Raw genomic sequence first — 20038 nt, 5'->3', positions numbered from 1 at the left:
TTGAATGTTAAGCCTGCTTTGGGATAACACCTATTGTTATTCTAGGTTAGCAACTGCTTCTTGAAACAGATCCAGTAAAGAGATTTATTTTCATCTTGTTAGAGTAATTGGGATGTTTCTGGCAACTCTGAGATTTGCAGTGTTTCACAGAAACAGAGTGCGGGGGGAACAGGATAGCTGCATCCAGAATCATTAAGTGGTTCTGGTCCTCTGCTTCTTTACAGCAGAACCTTGGCAGCCAAACAGGCAGTTACAGGATTTCTGCAGCCAGTGACAGAAATAACACCACAGGAGATAGAGTGCTACAAGCTACTTTTCGAAGAAGTAATAGTGATTTCTAACGGGAACTCTGCGCATGGGAAAAGGAAATAGAGTTTGTATATTCTTAAGACATCACTTTCACAAAACACAATCAGCTGAGCAGCTAAGGAAAATCCACTTTCACTAAATTAATTTCTCAGCAGTGATACTTAAACAGACACATTGCTTCAGTACATAGAATGTGCCAAAAAGCCAGGTTAAAGCAAGGTAAAAACCTCAGATGCACTTTGGAAATATATACTGCCCTGATTTAAGATGATAATTCCCTCTGTCTCAAGAATGTGGTAAAAAAAAAAAAAAGGAATAAAAATTTGTGTTCTGTGATTTATTTGTCCCATTTTCAGACACCTCTCTGTCAGTGACTGACCTGCTCTAGCAATAGTGTTCTCTTTAAAATTCTATTACTGGATTCCGCCTTAGTCGTGTCCTTTCTCTGCGCCCCCAGAAATAAGATGGGAGCCACTATAGTTTCAGTAAATGGTTTTCCTCCACACAAATCTCGAGTTGAAGGGGTACCTACCATTGCAATCTGCTATTCCTTTGCTCCTCGGCATCCTGCCGAGCCATCGCTATTCAGACTACCTGCTACAGGTTCCTAAGTGATGCACTGACACGCCTAAAAAATGAGGCGTTCTGCACCAAGAGGACAATCCAAATAGGCTAAATAAGGAGCATTTGATTGATTACAGACAATCTAAGCATCTCTGTGGAAGGCAGTGCAATGATCGGGCACACCAAGCGACCGAGGCTCTTGGAGCCAGCTAATTAGCAACGCTAGTCACGACTGTGTGTTTCAGCTGAGCTCCAGAGGACACTTCAGTAGCTAAAGGAGTGTTTTACTGCATTTCCCTTCTTCAATTTGTCTCAGTACATTGGTCAAAAAGGATCTCATTTACACAGTCAGAAAGCAGTCTTCAGCTTTTTTGGCCAATTATATGGCACTGGGTATCAATTTTCTTTCTCTGATGATGCCTGTAAACCTGGGCTCATCCAACCTGACTTTATTGATATGGGGCTCACAATCGCAGAGGTCACCACCGCCTCGCACTGCTGTCTTTACCAGGGGAACCCACAGACATTCCCTGGATGGGAAAGATTTTTTATTATTATTTTATTAAAATTGTAATTGAGATCTTCTTTATAAAAGACAATTTTCCATACGACTTCTAATTAAAAAATGCCCTTTTTTATAGCATTAACATAAATTTGGGCTATTTTCATATATTCAGAGGAACAGAGCAAGCTATTAGCTAAAACACTTTTTACTGATCGAGGCAACAACTGTATTAACATGAAAGCATGCCAGAAAGCATATACAAATAGCAGTAGAAAGAAACGATAATACTTTTTAAGAGTAATTTTTACTACTCTAATGCAAATAAAAGCTGCTGAAAGCATTTCTTAAGATGTTCTTAAGATAGCCACTGTAATATCTAAGCTTACTTAGAAAAGGTGGGTTGTTTTTTTTTTCAAATTTATTCTTATTGTTTGACTGCATTAAAACATTAAGAACAGTATTTGCCATAGTCTCTACAATCACTCAATTTTATGTTGCTGGGGCCCTTTCCCATGGCAACTGGAAAGTACATAAAAGGATGACTGTAAATAAGTTGTAAAATTGGCATGCATCAGGATAGCTGCAAAACTTAACTTTTCAACCATTTCAAATTTAATCTATTTCTACCTGTTTCAGTTAGACAGAACTTCCATAATTAAAAGCACTGTATTTTGTGCTCAGAATACTTTAAAAAACCTTCAGCAGAACATACAGATCAGAAGTGCTATTACACAAAGTTTCCTGTGTCTTAAGACAATGCCACACTCTAGAATTGCAAAAGCAACAGAGAAAAAAATGCCAAAACTAAAAGGTACCTTACAAAAGAATACACATTGTCAAAGAGGCACAGCTTTACTAAGAAAATCAATACTATGTAAAAAGCAATTCACATTTTATTTTAAATTGCAATAAACTGTACAAAAATGTTTTATTCTTGCCAAAAATAACAGCAATATTTTCAATCTTACTTCTAGACAAACAACAAACTCTTATTATCTCTCCTGGGTGAGTTTGCAAATAAACAGATAATAAGATACATGGGTTTGTGTCGGAGTCAGGATAGAACGAACAGATGTAAATGCTTGTGGAATAAACGTTAAGTTTTTAGTGTCTTTTAGGAATTTCGGTATTCCTGCCATGCCTGTTAAAAGCCTAAAGAAAAAAAAAAGTTTTGTGTCTCACACAAAGGAATGTAAACAGTCATTGAGAGATTAAAGAGGTTGACTCTTCCAATGAAACCGTAAACGTACCTCTATACCACTACATTCACTTTACACTGACAACAGTCCACAGCACGAGGATCGTGCAATAGCTGAATCCACTCTCCAAAATGCCAATTAAATATACGAAGACTTTTTTTAAAGTTTTCAAAAAGAATAAAATCCTAAGTAACAGAACTGAAATGATGATACTCTTTTTAAGATTTTTTTTTCTTTTCCTAATTCATGAGCAAATATGTAACAGCCCCATCAGATCTACAACCACAATGTACTTTTTCCAAGATGCGATAAAGTAAATGAGCACCTAGTTAAGTCAATCAGATGTAGAAAGCACCTCTGCCAAGAGCATGGACTTATTTTCAGGCTTGGTTTTGTTTGTATAACACATTTAATGCAGACTAACAAAACATAATTTGGGTCACTGACCACAGCTTCTTCAGTCCGAGACCTAAAATGGAAATATAATTGCAGTCATTTTTTCAGACTTCACAGTTTTTTTTTTCAGTGTTGAAACTTAGCTAAGAAAAAGCTGTTTCAACAGATTGCTTAGAGCTTAAAAAAATTAAGCATCTTCTGTTACTTCAGAGTTGTTTGAGGGAATAAAGTCTTCTTGAAACTCCACTTTATCTGGATAGAGTTTAATGTAGGTGTCCACCATTAAATCTAAGTCATGTTTTATATCAAAGTTTATGTTCAGCAAAGCTAGGTTGCTTGACCTTTGCTCTGTTAAGGTGTTTTTCAGGTACGCCTTCAGGCGCTTTCGTCCTATTTCATATTTTTCATTCTCCACCTTCATCACTGGAAGTATGCACAAGACTTTAAGCAACGCGTAAACATTAGGGAAAAACTTTATGTCAGGCAAGTGAAGTGCTTCATAAATAGTAGCTGGAAGTTCAATATCTTTTCCTCTGTGCTTCCACTTGATTCTCCAACAATGAAGCTCAGCAGAAAGCGTGTCTGGATTAGGCAAGTCATTTTTGTACATGTCAGCGTGATGCTCCTCGGACGTATTGAATTTGAGCTGCCCCATGACTGAGGGCACCAACGATAAACACTTAAGAGCTTTTAAATGTTGTTCTGAGAATATATCTTTTAATTCTTGAATAATATGCTCCACTGTGGGGACACTAAGGATTTCTTTGTAGTAATTTTCTGACGTTACCTCAGAGTCCAAGTTCCCCTGTTGTGCCCTGCGAAATTTTCCTGGGAGTTTAATTTGTACATCCAGTTTTGTAGCCAAATTTGTTGCTTCCTCAAACCAAAATTCATGGTAAACTTCAATATTCTCCATCACTTCATTCAGAGAATGCAACACTGCTGTTAAGCTGCTAGCGGCAAAGAACACATCTGATGTCTGTCCTTGGAGATTTTTTCCGAATGCCCTCGTAAAAGATAGAACATTTTTCAGAATTACAATAGTGACAATGAAGTCAAAATCTGTTAATGCACTTGAAAGTACAAATGCTCGACCGGCAATAAAGTTGTTCCACCTGATGGATGAGTCACTGCTTACCGCATCCAAGCACAGTACCAATGCTTGCATGAGGTCCACTAAAACCTCAAAAGCATCATGTCTGCCAGTCCACTGAGAACGGCAGATCTCCTTCAGCTCGTTACCCTTCTCCTCGTTGTTCTGAAAAAGAACAGAAATTGTGTTGTCCAGTTCTACTAGTAATTGCGGAGACTGATTAAAGAGACAGCAAACTTCTTCAATTGTTCCTAATGCAATGGAAACACCAACAACAGGAACGGATTTTGCCAACCAAACATTTAAGGCACAAGAGGAACACAGCGTATACACAGCTTGTGGATACTTTTCCAAGAGTCTTGTAGCCACAACTTTCATTTTAGAAGCAAACCCACTGGAGACGATGTAGGCTTGACCTCGACAGTACTCCATGTTTAGACCCCACTTTTCAGTAATAGTTGTGTGGAACTTAACAGCTAAAATTTCAGGATCAGCCTCATACGGTAAAAACCCTATGAATTCTTCTCTCAGATTATGAGATTCATCAACAAATCTCACCAATACTGGCAAATGTTCCTCTCCTGCTATGTCTACTACTTCATCAGTGACAATAGAAAAGAAGTGTGAGTCTCTTACTTCCCTCAGCGTCTCTTCTCTAACACAGCTTTCACAGATCTCAAGCATTTGTTTCTGCTGAGTTTTTGAACAATACTCAAGATTGACTGCAGTCATCTCAAATCGTTTCCTCAGAACTTCATCTCCAGCATTTATTCTGTATTCCAGTAGAGCCTGAAAGTTATCTGAAGTAAAAATACCTTCTGGAAGCTCATCAACATTATGGCCATCCAAAGGGATATTTTGTTTACCCATTAGGATCAAAATTTCAAACAAAGATTTAAGGTAATCTTTGTTTTCTCTTTCTTCCAGTGTTAAGGGGACAGTTTCTTCCTCTTGTTCTTCCCCTCCTTCCTCCGAGATTGTATTTTGTTCATTACTTTCGTTCAATTCTTGAGTTGCCTGCTCCCGTTCAAAAGCTTCATCAACTACAAAATGTAAAATACTGTGAGTGTCAAGATAACATGAATAAAACATCACATTTGCTTTCCTTTACTATCCCCATTACCTTTAAGTTACTGCAGTCCAGAGAAGAACGTTTCCCGTTTAAAAGTGAACGAGCATTTCAGACAGAGTTTACACTGGCTGTTTGAATCAAGCAGCAACTCAATTATCCTCCTGATATATAAAAACTTACACTTATGTGTCCTGCATTACCTTGTCAGCCTTAGTAAACAAAGTTTTTATGAACTCAGTTATTTTGCCCACTTACTCTTTTGTTGCTTCAGTGTTCTTATTTCATCTTCACTCTTTAAAAAAAAAAAAAAGAACATATATTGATGATCATGTCTAGCACATGACCTTAAAATATTAAAACACACCAAGATCAGATACAAATATTGTAGATGAGACCATTAAGAGTGTTAATATTTACCAAAAAAAGTGCTAGAAGGTCCAAGAGAAGGAGGTTTCTTCAGGTAGTTTATTACTGCCATGACATATATCTACACGAGAATAGTTTGCTACTACTGCTAACGTTCTCATACTTAAATGAGGAGTTTGTTCAATTTGTATTTTATAATTATTAGTAAATAGATTCCATTAAAGAATTCTATTTCAATATGAACATGCACTGTCAGTAGACAGAACTGTGTCTAACTATTTTCAGTCAATAAACAGACTCAAATGCATGAAGAATATTTTGAAATTGCAATTTTCCAACATATAAGCAGAGTTTATGAGTTGAGTTGTCACTATACTGATAGTCGCAGAGACCTAGAGACACCTTTTCTATAAATGACACAAGAGGTATCAACAAGACACAATTCCACAGAAAATTTCTTGCTCTTGGTTTTATACATGGATCATCTTTTCAGAACCATAAGATAAACCAAGCATGTCTGAATTAGCGCAGACTTCAAAAGTTAAATGGGTGAACTGAAAAGCACAATAAATACGTAGCAAGAATTTCAGGGTATCATGCATAAGCTGTATTCAATTAGCACTGCAATAACAAGCAAGAGGAAGCTATGCACTTTCTTTGGAAGACAGAATCAGCTCTAGAGAACGCATGTCATTTTCCAGATTATTTCATTAAATTTACCTTAGTAGATAAAATTTATATCAGCATATTTGGCCATTTAACTTATCATCAACAAACAGATACTAGAATAGGCAGTGCAGAAAATGCAAACACTCAAGTGCTAAATATTATTTGACACTTTTATACAAAAGTTCCACGTGAACGTACTTGCCTTTATTGTTTTAATATTAAAAAAAATAAAAAATTCTTACATAAAAAACTTACCAGCTCTTTTATCCTTTTCCTATGTCTGCTGTGGGGATTGTTCAAGTGACTGGTAAGGTCAAATATAGTTGGCACAGCATTATCCCGTAAAACCGTTCTGTAAGGGCTCTATAAGAAGACATCTAGATTAGGGAGTTCCTTGGGAAATTCTCACTGCATGTACACAAAAAACCCCCAGAATTTCAGATGTTTTTAAATTTTTTTAAAAGTATTTTCATTTTCTGATTTTTCAAAACAAACAGAAAGCTATGCTATGCAATTCACATTTCAGAGATATCAATAGAACACTGAAAATGACAAGAGAGATACTAAAGAAAACCCCAACCCAAACCCCAAATACTTTTTCCTCCTCATTATCTTCACATCAAAGACCCCAGATGCAATAATTTTAATTTACCACAATATTATGATTTTTTTAAAAATAAACATTCTGGATAAAAATACATTTATGCATCAGAAAGGAAACATTTTGTTACTATTGTGCTTTGGTTTTTATCACTTACTTTACAATTCTAGAAACAATCACATAAACATTTTCATTATGAAAATGTTCAACTGCTTCTTTATGTAGACTTATGAATTCCACAAAACACGACCGTGAAAGATCATATTGAAGGACAATTTATCTGTCAAATGAGCAGGAGGAAGAAAAGACTTCTAGATGGTCATGTAAATATTTCTAGCAGTCAAATATAAATATTTTAAGTAGATTTTATATTTGGATATACTGTAAACTTATGTTGTCTAAACTGGCTGATTTTCAGCAATTACAAAATCTTAACTGATGACATTTATACCTATTTCATTACATTGAAATACATTTTAAACAAACAGAGTTGCATAAAGCTTCATTTCAGATCCAGAATTATTTCCGATATTCCTTGTTTGTTTCTGGTATGCTGGCTAATCAGAGACCCTGTCATGTGTCATACCACCAGGAGCTGTCTGACCTGTGTATTTTAATTACCCTTTCTAACTAAAGGACTGATTTTGCCTATTGTCAATGTAAAATCAGCCTGGAAATTAAAACTTGATACAAAGCCCCCAAACCACCGTTTCCTACTGTTACGTAAGCTGTTAGAAATCAGTGTTATCGTGTTAACAAGAAGAATTGAAAGCTATTATTTCATTAACAGGAAGCAGTGCCATGATTTTAGCAGGATAAAATATAACAAGAACCAAAAGCTTGACAGATGCAAAGAATGTTTAAGTCTCTCAGCAACAACAGAGTGTAATTTAACTGAATCACACCATGTACGCACTTCAGTAACAGTACATTAAGGATTTTAAATAATTAGAGGTATGCAAACTTACATACTTACACCAAAGAAATTTATATCATGTTGCAACGCCTAGTGACAATAAACAAAAAGAGCATTGCTTTGCATGGGGAAAGAAATGCAGTGAAGAACAAATATATTAAAGCAGCAGGAGTAGCTCTGCTTTTCTCTTCCCCAACTGCTCATTTCCACCTCATCCTTTGTGCCAACATCTGTGAGTCTGTGTGGTGCCCTGGACCATGACGATGATCTCAATTAAGAGATTAATTTTCCCAGGGACCACTTACCCAGGGGATCAAAGATTAAAATGCAGCATTCTGATGACATTTTGCAAGATGCAATAAAAAAAAACACTTGGCTTTACTTACACTTCTACATATCATAGAAGTTTCAAAATGTTTAGCGCACAATCTGTAATGCTTGTTGAGTTGATCTGGAGTTTTATCTTCTAAATCTGCCCTTCGACAGTTCTCTACCCATCTTTGACATCTGCATGTAAGCAAAAGAATTAGCCAGTTTTAAGATCAAACAATTTAAAACCGTACTCAAAATTGGAGTGCAGTGAGCCCTGCCCTTTATGCAAGGCTAAGGCAAATTCTGTACGCCTTCTGCTGTAACATACCATCAAATCTTTTTTAAAATTTGTTTTTCTCCTTTTGCTCACCACTTAACACCGCCCCAGCAAATTCAGGAATCTTTTCCCTTAATTTATACATTCTTGCCTTTGTGTCACACACACACCAGATTGTAAAGCAGTTGCTCATGAAACGAGACCATTTAATTCTGAAGAATTTAATCTTAAAAAGTTAAAAAAGAAAGAGATATGCCTGTAGACAAAAGTCATTAAGTTTTTGAAGTCTTCTCTGCCTCCCTCCAAAATACAGCATTTTTCTTTTTTATTGTGGGCATTAGGGAGTTTAGAGTAGATTTGTGAAAAGTGAAATATAAAAATAAAAAAAGCAATCATTCTACAGACAGTGCTCACACGTCTGAAGTAAGATTTTGTTAGATGTATATTTTTTACAACATTTACTTCTGTTTTGGATTATTTCTCCAAGATAAAACACAAAACTAAAGAAACATTTCCCCTACTAACAGGGCTCCTTTTAATTATGTGAGATAGTGTTTCCTCTGGTGAGTAAACCACTTGAAGTAATTGATGCAAATGCATTAGTCGGCTTATATTTCCCCCAATGGGGGGAAATCACTTCCTTACTATGCAATCACTTGCTTACTATGAATTTTTGAGCAACAACATGCACAGACTGATTCTGCACAGCTACTCCAGTAAAACTCATCTGCTATTTTATTTGTGCAGTAAAAATATATGTATAAATTAATAAGACTCCAGCAGCTACTGATATCTCTGTATTTAAAGTTTTAAAAAAAAAAAAGTTATTTCCTTCCTGCAAAATTAATCCTCTGAAGCAGCACTATTTTAATGCATTTGCTTACACCTCGTGGCATCACAGAGCCACTGATTTACAATGGCATGTAAGTAAACAGAGTTGAAAACATACAATACAGGTGACTAAAACCTTCATATGAACACAACTCATGATTTGTTCATTACTCTAACTTTACAGAGTGGTTACGCAAGCTCCCATTCCTCCCAGGGTAAATCCTTCCCCAGACAAACTCAAGAACACCAGACACAACCACATTATTAAGGTAATTATTAAGGTAATATCACAATAATTCTATAGCAAAAAGGAGAAGGACCCTTCAACTACAGTCTCAGTGACTTATTTTATTTTACAGTCCATCACTTTTCTACATATTTTTCAACATGGACTAATATTTTAAAGTGTTGTGTTGTTTTGTGTTGGGTTTTTTTTTTTTTTAATTGGTACATGTCAGCAATGTTGGCAAAGTTCCAGGAACCTACACAAAAAAGTTACATGGAAACCCCACTATTTCAGAAGGGCAAAGTGGGGCAGATCTCACCACAACCCAATCATTGCTGAAATTCATGAAAGTAAAAAAATTACTTTGTCCACTTAAAAACAAAAGGCTTTAAATCATCTTTTTTATTCCTAAATTAAAAAGAAGATGAGTCCGTACTCAAGAAACAGCTAGAAGTTACGAGAAAGCAATTTATTATTTTTGACTGCAAGCATGGAATTACTCTCATAGGAGCAAGGAGGGAGAAAAATAATTAGTGATTATTCAACAATCTAGGAATGAAGGCTGTCTTGCCAGATGTTTTGGTGGGCAGCCCAAATGAGGCAACCCACAGCTCCAAGTGGATTCAGCATCACCTCTACTTTAACCGAGTGCAATAAAGGGCAACTGTGAAGATGAAAGGGGGAATCTAGAATTCCAATCTCTGCTGGCTGAACTGTTTGTGCATCTTATTTTGATATTTTGCATGAACGAAAAATTAACAGTGACAGCAAGTGCCATAAAGCATGAATCATTTCTAATATTGTTCTCAGAGATCTAGACATAGTATCCTTAATAATGACTTAAAATAATAAGAAAAATAAAAATCATTTCTTGCTCAGTCTTTTGACACTACAGATCTCGTACTCTTGCCTGGACACTGCAATCACTCCAAAAAGAGAACAGAAGAGAGTTCTTGATTTAACCAAATGGTATAAACACAGTCTTTTTACACAGGAGACCTTTAGCATGCAGATTATATTGAATCTGGCTCGCATACTTTCTGAGTGGGTGCTGATTACTATGTCACTCATTAAAAGTGATCACATCAGGCTGTCACAGAGGTTGATGAGCCTCCCTATAGTCAGGGAGGAGGGTTTCAGTCCAGAGTGTCATCCAGAGCAAGAGCCAGGACACCTGGCGTTACCTGCCTCTCTCAGTGACTCGGGGAAGCTGAGGAAGACTGCCAGGGAGCAAAGTCAGAGCTGCTCACTTTAGGGTAACCCCTCTGAATCACCTCCTGGCAACCAGGCAGGGACAAATCAGTGGCAGAGATGGTGCATCTAGGACTGGCACACAGTCGTCAAGAACAGACAAACATCAGCCTGAATCCCTTCACATCCGATGTTGGTGCAAACCAGAGAACAAGTTAAGTAGATACTAGTAACAGCCGGGGACCAGATCAATGAGTGATGGCAAAAGATACCATGAGCTCTTCAGAAGGGTCTTACTCAGGAAATGAGTCTCGAAAAGATTAAATAAACCACTCAACATTCCTCTCCCTTCCCAACTTCTTCTACAGTTACATAAAAGCAGCTGTGGTCACTGCCTTTTGTGCTGAAGTCAACACTGAGCACACAATCAGAAAGAAGCACTTGGCATGCAGAGCCCCAATTTGTGGATCCCGATTATGGTTCAGGAGAGCAGACTCTGGCCTCTTCAGGGACCTGCTTGGTAGACTACCATGGGACAAAGCCCTGGAGGGAAGAGGGGCCCAAGACAGCTGGTTAGTATTCAGGGATCACCTTCTCCAAGCTCAGGAGTGATGCATCCCAACAAAGGTGGCGGCAGGCAGAAACAGCAGGAGGCCTGCATAGATGAACAAGGAGCTCCTGGGCAAACTCAAACACAAAAAGGAAGCCTACAGAGGGTGGAAGCAAGGGCAAGTGGCCTGGGAGGAATACAGAGAAAGTGTCTGAGCAGCCAGCAATCAGGTTACGAAAGCTAAAGCCCTGATAGAATTAAATTTGGCCAGGGACATCAAGAAAAGCAACAAGAAAAGCTTCTGTAGGTATGTCAGTGATAAAAGGAAGATGAGGGAAAATGTGGGCCTTCTCTGGAAGGAAACAGGAGACCTGGTTACCCAGGATATAGAGAAGGCTGAGGTACTCAGTGACTTTTTTGCCTCAGTCTTCACCAGGAAGGGCTCTAGCTACACTACCCAAGTGGCAGAAGGCAAAGGCAGGGACTGGGAGAACGAAGAACCGCCCACTGAAGGAGAAGATCAGATTCGAGAGTATCTAAAGAACCTGAAGGTGCACAAGTCCATGGGACCTGATGAGATGCATTCAAGGGTCTTGAGGGAACTGGCGGATGAAGTTGCTAAGCCACTCTCCACGATATCTGAGAAGTCGTGGCAGACCAGAAGTTCCTACTGACTGGAAAAAGGGAAACATAACTCCCATTTTTAAACAGGGGAAAAAGAAAGACCTGGGGAACTATAGGGCAGACAAACTCACCTCTGTGCCCAACAAAATCATGGAGCAGATCCTCCTGGAAACTGTGCTCAGGCACATGGAAAATAAGGAGCTGACTGGTGACAGCCAAAATGGCTTCACTAAGGGCAAATCATGCCTGACAAATTTGGTGGCCTTCTACTATGGAGTTACAGCATTGGTGGCTAAAGGAAGTGCAACTGACGTCATCTACCTGGACTTGTGCAAAGCATTTGATACTGTCCTGCATGACATCCAGATGGACCACTCGGTGGATAAGGGATTGGCTAGATGGTCACACTCAAAGAGCTGCGGTCAATGGCTCAACGTCCAAGCGGAGACCAGTGACGAGTGGCGTTCCTCAAGGGTTGGTACTAGGACTGCTGCTGTTTAACATCTTTGTTGACGACACGGACAGCAGGATCGAGTGCGCCCTCAGCAAGTTTGCTGATGACACCAAGCTGTGTGGTGCGGTCGACACACTGGAGGGAAGGGATGCCATCCAGAGGGACTTGGACAGGCTGGAGAGGTGGGACCGTGCAAACCGCATGAAGTTCAACAAGGCCAAGAGCAAGGTCCTGCACGTGGGACGGGGCAATCCCAACCACAACTACAGACTGGAAGAGGAATGGATGGAGAACAGCCCTGAGGAGAAGGACTTGGGGGTGTTGGGGGATGAGAAGCTCAACATGACCCAGCAATGTATGCTTGCAGCCCAGAAAGCCAACCGCGTCCTGGGCTGCATCCCCAGCACCGTGACCAGCAGGTCGAGGGAGGGGATTCTGCCCCTCTACTCCGCTCTGGTGAGACCCCCCTGCAGTACTGCGTCCAGCTCAGGGGTCCCCAGCACAAGAAGGACATGGAGCTGTTGGAGTGAGTCCAGAGGAGGCCACGGAGATGATGCGAGGGCTGGAGCACCTCTGCTCTGGAGACAGGCTGAGAGAGTTGGGCTTGTTCAGCCTGGAGAAGAGAAGGCTGCGGGGAGACCTTAGAGCCCCTTCCAGTCCCCAAAGGGGCTCCAGGAAAGCTGGAGAGGGGCTGGTGCCAAGGGCAGGGAGGGACAAGACAAGGGGGAATGGCCTGAAGCTGCAGGAGGGGAGATGGAGATGAGATGTGAGGCAGAAATTCTTCCCTGTGAGGGTGCTGAGGCCCTGGCACAGGTTGCCCCGAGAAGCTGTGGCTGCCCCTGGCTCCCTGGCAGTGTTGAAGGCCAGGTTGGATGGGGCTTTGGGCAACCTGGGCTAGTGGAGGGTGTCCCTGCCCATGGCAGGGGGGTGGAACTAGGTGGGCTGTGAGGGCCTTTCTGACTCAAATCAGTCTGTGATTCTATGATCAGACACTGGTGCCAAGCTCCACACCCCACTGGAGGAGCAGATTGGTAACCAGAGCTCTAGACATCTAGAAAGCTCTACTGGCAAAAGCTGGAGTGTTGACATTCTCTTAGGTAGCTACCAGAGGGGGATGGTGGAGGTTCTGTGACTGGACAAACATAGAAACTCCATCTGAGTCTGAATTTGGCCCTTCAGTCTTGCTTTGAGTTTGGGTCCAAAAGGAATACTCTTTGAGAAATGGAAGAGCAAAGAAAAAAAGAGGTCAGACCCATGAAATCCCCCAACATAGGTCTGCATGGTATTATCCAAGCAGCAATTAAAAAGTTTTCATAATAGAATTACATGTAATACTTTCTCCAGTTTTTTAGTATTCAAGTAACCCACACTGTACACTGTCACACAAGTGATTTAGTTGCAAAATATTTGGCACAAATTAAAAGGCATTTCAATGCAGTATCTTACACGGCTGCTTAAGTATTGCTCATTAGCTTTTATGAAGGTTTTCTACAGTCACAAACTTTACATTTTCAGGGATGTGCTGACATCTCATGGAAGCTCAAATGGCATTTTATGGAGGTGTGGACAGAGTGTAAACCATTCATGTTACCTCAGTATTGGTCAGCTGCAGCAGAATAGCATCTCTTTGCTTAAGAAGTATTTTGTTCTAACACTCACACCTCACTTAACTCAAACCACCACGGCGAACAGTCAGAAACACAGAGGAGGGTTAAACAGACAGATCTTACTGTGGGGATCACTGCCTAGACTGTATAACCTATAAAATATGCATTCTTATTGGGGTAATTTACATTAATGTTTGATATGAAAAGACTACATACCATCTGTTAAATGCAGCTGATTCTTTTTCAAAGCCTAATCTGTGCACCCCTTCGTGTTTTCTCAAATAGCGACAATAAATGAAGCTAGTCTTAACTAACTGGTTAGCTCTCACTGACTTGCTGACGCTCGAAAGATCAGACTGGAATGGCTTAGCACTGAATTGGGAAAACGTAAAGGCAATTATTCAGTTATTGTGGAAAAACTGAAAGCAGTAAGGTAGTAGAGACAATTTACCTGGGACTATGTATTTCTTATCAATGATTTTTCTAAAAAAATTATTTTTCAAGGTGTATTCTAATGCTGTTATACTCAACTTTCTCACTGTAAGCTGCCAAGTGCAAACAACACATTTTTGGCATAAAGTACTTTGCTTGCCAGACCAGTTTGACGTATAACGGTAAGAGGTTTCCATGACAGCAAGCAGTACAAGTAACACATTGTGATTTACAACTGCAGAGAACTGCTGTAGTCCGAACAGGAGAATAAACCACTAACATCCTCCAGCCTTCAAAGCCAGAAGTTTGCACGGATTTATCAATCTTTAAATGCTGTTGTTAGAATATATGATCAACTTTGGACATTTTAACATAGGTTTAAATGAGAAAGGTGTAGGATATAAGGGGGGTGGGAAAACTTGTAGAAAAGTTAAAGAGAGTGTCATCTTTGTCACTGCATGTTTTTAAGAGTACGACAAAGATGCCAGAAACAGTTTAGGTATAGCTTATCCTTACTTCAGATGGTAGAAAGGTCCAGATCACCCTTCAGGGTCAATTTTAACTCTATTTTCTACTATTCTATTAATCGTATCAGCCTGAACTATTTCAAGGGGATTATGAAGTAATTATGCACTCAGAAAGTACGCTTACTCACACACTGTAGAAACATAAGCCAGTACGTGCATCCTAAAACCATTTCTGCAATCCACTTTAATGTTTGCAAAAGAAACATCCATAAATCTATATTGTTCCAACTCACTGTAGCTGACACGCACTGTTTATTTCAAAAGGTTTTTATTTCTAAACTTCCACAAATGGGTGGTTAAAAGTAGCAGTATTCTAATTCTGAAATACAGTTTAAAAAAAAATCTTAAGAATTAGTGCATCGTTTAATTAACTGCACACTTTTTAATATAACTCTGTATTGCTACCATGGAAAACACGAACTCAAAATGTCTTTAAATAGAAAAATTATAAGCTGAAGGGGGTATTTTCTTCATACAGTAAACTGTCATATATTGATGAATTTTGCATAACTTGACTCAGATTTTACAGCACGGACTCCTTACAAATTAAGAGTGAAGTTCAGACAGCACCAAATCTCTTCAATTCCTCACAAACTGCAGTCATTCCTTTGACCGTGTAAGAACCTGCGGCTCTCACAGGATGGAGGGTGGAAAGAGACAACGCTAGGAGTGAATCACACAAATGAAAGGTTAAGAGTAGGCAATCAACTATTTCTAGTTCAGTTTTCATTAAAAGCATAAATATATATAATATGGATCGTGCTAGAAAACCCTGCAGTGTATGGGCATCAGAAAGAGGTCTGGCTATCCCAGCTTTAACGCAAGGCACTGCGTTTACCCAGGAGAGCTTGACAACATATCTGAAAACACAGCTTTAAGCAGCAGCTACTACCTATATGAGCTTTTTTTATCTTTGTTTGAAATCACTTACAGGGGACTGTTTTCTTAGGAAAAAACTATGTACCCACAATTCCCATAGGTTTTGAAATTCTCCAAAAATCAGGTCAAGCAGCTTCAAGGAAGGAAGGAAGGGAGTATCATGTATAAATTGTCAAAAATTTCAGCCTTAATTACCTACTGTTAGGAGAGAGAGAACTAGTATTGCTCTAGCACCTATGTACCTTCCAAAATTGTGAGAAGCAAGTTAAGTCAAACAATTTTAAGACCTTTATCTAGATTTAAAGGAGAGCTTCTATGTGGGGGCTTCTACATTTAAGTGCATGATTTATTTTTTGCGGTATTTTCCACAGCCTCTCACACGCTCTACCAGTGCGCCACCTCTGCTTTTCACCCGTTGGGAACTGTAATATCCCATCACTTCTGCTGTTGCTCACCATGCTTCATCACCACCATCCCTGTAATACCGCAACAGCTGCCTGTCACACCTGTGTCCTATTTGTCACACACACACCTCATCGTCCAGCTCCACATCACCTCAGTACACACAGTATGACTGACAGACTTCCACCACCTGAACCAGTGCCGGCCCTGCACAGGCTCCTCGCAATGCATCAGCTCCCCTGCCTCTGCTCCCCTCCAGCTGCCCTACACCTCTAACAGCCATACATTCCATCGCTGCCCCACACTCTGAACAGATGTGCACCCCCTCACGCATCCCTCACAGCTAGGCAGCCCCTCATAGCCAGGCATTCCTTCACACCCCTCACAGCCAGGCAGCCCCACACTCCCTCAGCCTCCCAATTCCCCTCACGGCCAGGCAGCCCCCCAACTCCCTCAGTCCCCTAACTCCCCCCACAGCCAGACAGCCTCCCAACTCCCCTCACAGCCAGTCCCTCCCTCAGCCCCCCACTCCCCACAGCCAGGCAGCCCCTCACTCCTCCCACAGCCAGTCCCTCCCTCAGCCCCCCGACTCCTCTCACAGCCAGGCAATCACTCCCTCAACCCCCCCACTTCCCTCACAGCCAGGTAATCCCTCACTCCCCTCACAGGCAGTCCCTCCCTCAGCTCCCCACTCACCCCACAGCCAGTCCCTCCCTCACACCCGCCACCCCCCAGAACAGCACCACCGCTTGTCACCATCACTCCCGCCAGTCCCCCCCTCCCGCCCCGCCGGCGCATGCGCAGCCGCTCGCCCGCCTCCCCGCCGCAGGCCGGAGGGTCCCGCGGAGCCCCGCCCCCCCGGCGCCACAGCGCGCGCGGCCTCCGCCAGGAGAGCCAGCAGCTCCGGGCGGCCGCCGGCCCCGCACACCCCCCCTCCCTGTCCCGTCCCGTGGCGGCCCTCCCCCCCGCCTAGGTGAGGAGACGCGGAGAGGGGTTGCGGGGGGAAACGGGAGGGAAGGAGGCGCCTCCCCGCCGCGGTGTCTTCTCAGGCGGAGCGGAGGGTTGCGGGCCGGCGGGGCCTGAGGGGAGAGGGGAGAGGCGAGCGCCCGCCCCCCCAACCCGCCCCTCTGCAGCACGAACTGCCTTCCTGAGGCGGCGCCGGCAGTGCCCGGCTGGGGTCTCACCTGACCGGGTCCCGGGGGAAGCGGAAGAAGGCCAGGTCGGACTGGGTGCTCTTGCGGGTGCAGTTAGGAGCCGCACAGAAGTTCGGCATGGTCCCCCGGTTTGGCGCCGCTGCCCCTTTAAATCCGCGGGCCGGAGGGAGGGGAGGGGGGGGGGTGTGTGTATGTGGGGTGGAGGAGGAGGACGGGGGGGAGGGAGGGGGGTGGGGGGGGGAAGCGGCTCTACACTGCTGTGAGCGGCCGGGAGGATTCACCGCCACCCTCCGCCGGGACAAGAGCCGCCTCCTTCCCACAATGCCCCGCACCCGGCCGCCCGAGGCAGAGTGCCCATGCGCCGCGCCGCGCCGGCGGGGCCCGGATGAGCCGTGCGCATGCGTCCCCGGCGGGGCTCCGCCCTACCGTGCTGCGCGCGGCCGGCGGCGCGCCTGCGCATAGGGAGCGGATGCCGGCGGGGGCGCGCATGCGCGGAGGCGCGGGGACGGGGCTGGCTCGTCCCGCTGGGTCGCTGCGGGGTGGAGAGAAACGTGTGTGTGTGTATATGTGTATATATATATGTGGTACATTGGCTATATTTACCTTAAAAATTAACTGGGGATGTGCAGTGAGGTCATAATCTTTTTCTCTTGTCTATTTTGTTTTTCTTTTTCTGGAAGATGTCGTTGCTCCACAGGCCGGATGGATAATGAGGGAAATGACGAGTGTTTTAATAAATAAAGTAATCAAGCAGGGAGTGTGAAGACTCTGCCAGGTCTGTCATAGGTAAAAATGCAACAAAGCTTAGAAGAAAGGAACAGGAAACAGAAAACTGGATAGTTGGAAGAAGAAAAAGACTGGTTCACCAAATGTGGCGTGCTAGTAGTTTGAGGAAGTAGATATAGGAGATGTGAAATGTATAAATGCTGATGGCAAATGGTAATTGTTTCAGGTGTAATAGTGCAGTGGTGTAAGAATTCAGCTGTGATACATCTTTTATATATCTAAAATTGCATTAAAAGCATCCTGACCTGGAGATCTGTTGGGCTTTAGGAAGCATAAACCAAATATACACAATAGCTAAAGTATATGTCTTTTCAAAAAAGTGCATAAAGAAAACCAAAAAAAACCTTACTGATTCCTTTTGGCTGGCTTCAAAACTTTTAAGCTTTTTTGTTTAGTATGAGTAGGACAAAAGCTGTCTCTTACATGAGAAAGCCTTGCCATGAAGTCCTCTTCAATCTCGGAATCTCAAAGCATATTCCATTGGACTAATTTCAATAACAACAAATTATGTGGTGTTAATTCTTTGTCAGAATTCTAACTTGGGCATCTAGCTGAGTTTATTTCCTTTTAAGCAGTTTTGAGGAGTCATTTAAGCTAATGCTAAAGATAAGCTTAGCTGCAGCTGGCTGCTTTCACTTTACTGGGCAATCACCAATGTTCATATACAACTGTAGAAGGAAGTTAATCAGATAAGTACCCTTTTTTAAAATACACTCCTTTAGGAGTGTCCTTTTAAAATATACTACCTTTAGGTTAGATTCAATTCAGGTAACTGCCATCTGATTTGCTGTGCAGATTGCATAAATGCTCATGCTGACACAAGGGAGCACAAAAAAGAGAGCAGGATCATTTTCAATTGCAGAATAGTTGAGGAGCATGATTGCATAATGTTGGCCTGAATTTGAAAACACTTAAAACCTGTTTCAGTAGGAAAAAAATACTTCTTCACCCTTAAATAATAAAAAATGGTATCTTCTGCCCAAGATTGAACGGCCTTGTCTCTTCCAAATTGATTCACCAAACAAAAGCGCCTGTGTGCTGAAACTCCTCCTTAGGAGTTTTGCTTTTGAACTAGCAAAACCAGAACGTTATAATGGGAGTATTTAAAAGAAATTAACCACAGTGCATATTTGTGAACTGCCACTTCTGACCGAAGCTTCTGTGGATACTACATTACTTGAATCACTATACAAGCATGTTACTGCTGCTGTCTTCTAAATGTGTATTTTCATATGAGCTTTCCTAATGAAATTAATGGAATGACTTGTACTTGAAGTTATGTTACTGAAGACTGCTGGATGCTGTTTTTTTATCAGAGGGGAGACTAATTTTTAATTAGTCCTATATAATGGAAAAAAAAGAACTTGATTATTTTCAAAACCTAACAGTATTACTAGAAACCCATTATTTTTAAAGAAAAACAGTTTGCTACTGAGTTGGAAATTCCCCCAAATTAGCTTCTGTTGTAGAGTACAGAAATCACCGAAACCTTTTTTTTTTTCCTGAAGAGTAGTCTGTGAAGTGTACATAAATAATTCGTATGTTGGTGATGGGTTTTAAATAATATTCCAGATTATTCAAGTACTGTTCACAGTATATATCTAAGTTTGCCTGTCTATTGTCTGTTGACATTGAATGGGAATTACAGACTGTATTAGTAGTGTTGTACAGATAATCTGTATTCTCTGGATAAATTATTCTTAAAGGAATTTTGTGTGTTTGTGTGGATTTTTTAATGCTTTTTTTCCCTCACTGTGTCTTTAAGGTCATCTGTATCTTAAATCCAGCATTCTCTATCACATAATCGTGGTTGTAAAATAACCTCTTTAATGTACTTCTGGAAATGAACTGCATGTCTTTTTCCCAGGGTGCAAGTTGGTATGCCTTTATTTTCTGATTGTACTGGTTAAGTATGATTCTGTACTCCTGCAGACTTCCTGCTATTAAATGTTTGTTTGCAAGAGTATATTTGAAGTCTGAAATGCTTTCTTGAGTCTTACTACTATTTTCTTCTTTTGCAAGTCTAACAGCTGCATTGTTGTTGGGATAACCCATCTGTAAGAAGTAAAAGGAACATCAGTTTAATCCCGTAGAGG

The 20038-nt window shown here is 41.4% G+C and overlaps 1 protein-coding gene and 1 long non-coding RNA gene across 3 annotated transcripts; one reads left to right on the top strand and one right to left on the bottom strand.

The window, feature by feature from the left end:
- Nucleotides 1-1487: 1487 nt before the first annotated feature.
- THAP12 (THAP domain containing 12) lies at nucleotides 1488-17355 on the bottom strand. 2 transcript variants are annotated; one of them, XM_054841991.1, is made up of 6 exons: nucleotides 17187-17325; nucleotides 15265-15384; nucleotides 8077-8197; nucleotides 6429-6536; nucleotides 5394-5430; nucleotides 1488-5109 (listed from the first exon to the last, which is right to left on the bottom strand). In XM_054841991.1, exons 3-6 carry the CDS (start codon nucleotides 8089-8091, stop codon nucleotides 3161-3163), a joined length of 2109 nt encoding a protein of 702 aa, XP_054697966.1. In that variant the 5' UTR covers nucleotides 8092-8197; nucleotides 15265-15384; nucleotides 17187-17325; the 3' UTR covers nucleotides 1488-3160. The 2 variants fall into 2 exon arrangements, with proteins under 2 accessions (XP_054697966.1, XP_054697957.1); XM_054841982.1 differs by lacking the exon at nucleotides 15265-15384 and having other exon boundaries at nucleotides 17187-17355.
- Nucleotides 16867-19908, top strand: LOC129212850 (uncharacterized). Its single transcript, XR_008579296.1, has 2 exons — nucleotides 16867-16975; nucleotides 17837-19908. It is a non-coding gene; the product is annotated as an uncharacterized LOC129212850 (long non-coding RNA).
- Nucleotides 19909-20038: the final 130 nt, after the last annotated feature.

Source organism: Grus americana, chromosome 1, assembly GCF_028858705.1.
Source record: "Grus americana isolate bGruAme1 chromosome 1, bGruAme1.mat, whole genome shotgun sequence".
In the NCBI taxonomy this organism is placed as follows: domain Eukaryota; kingdom Metazoa; phylum Chordata; class Aves; order Gruiformes; family Gruidae; genus Grus; species Grus americana.
The sequence above is the reverse complement of the archived record's forward strand: the minus strand, read 5'-3'. Positions and strand labels throughout refer to the sequence as shown.

Bases quoted from the DNA above. Each gene is read 5' to 3' on its own strand.
- THAP12 (XM_054841982.1), bottom strand. From the start codon at position 17,275: ATGCCGAACTTCTGTGCGGCTCCTAACTGCACCCGCAAGAGCACCCAG. The intron at 5,431-6,428 runs GTAAGTTTTTTA...TTTTTTTTAAAG, and splicing joins GGAAAAGGATAAAAGAGCTG to AGTGAAGATGAAATAAGAAC. The intron at 5,110-5,393 runs GTAAGTGGGCAA...TACATTTTGTAG, and splicing joins AACACTGAAGCAACAAAAGA to TTGATGAAGCTTTTGAACGG.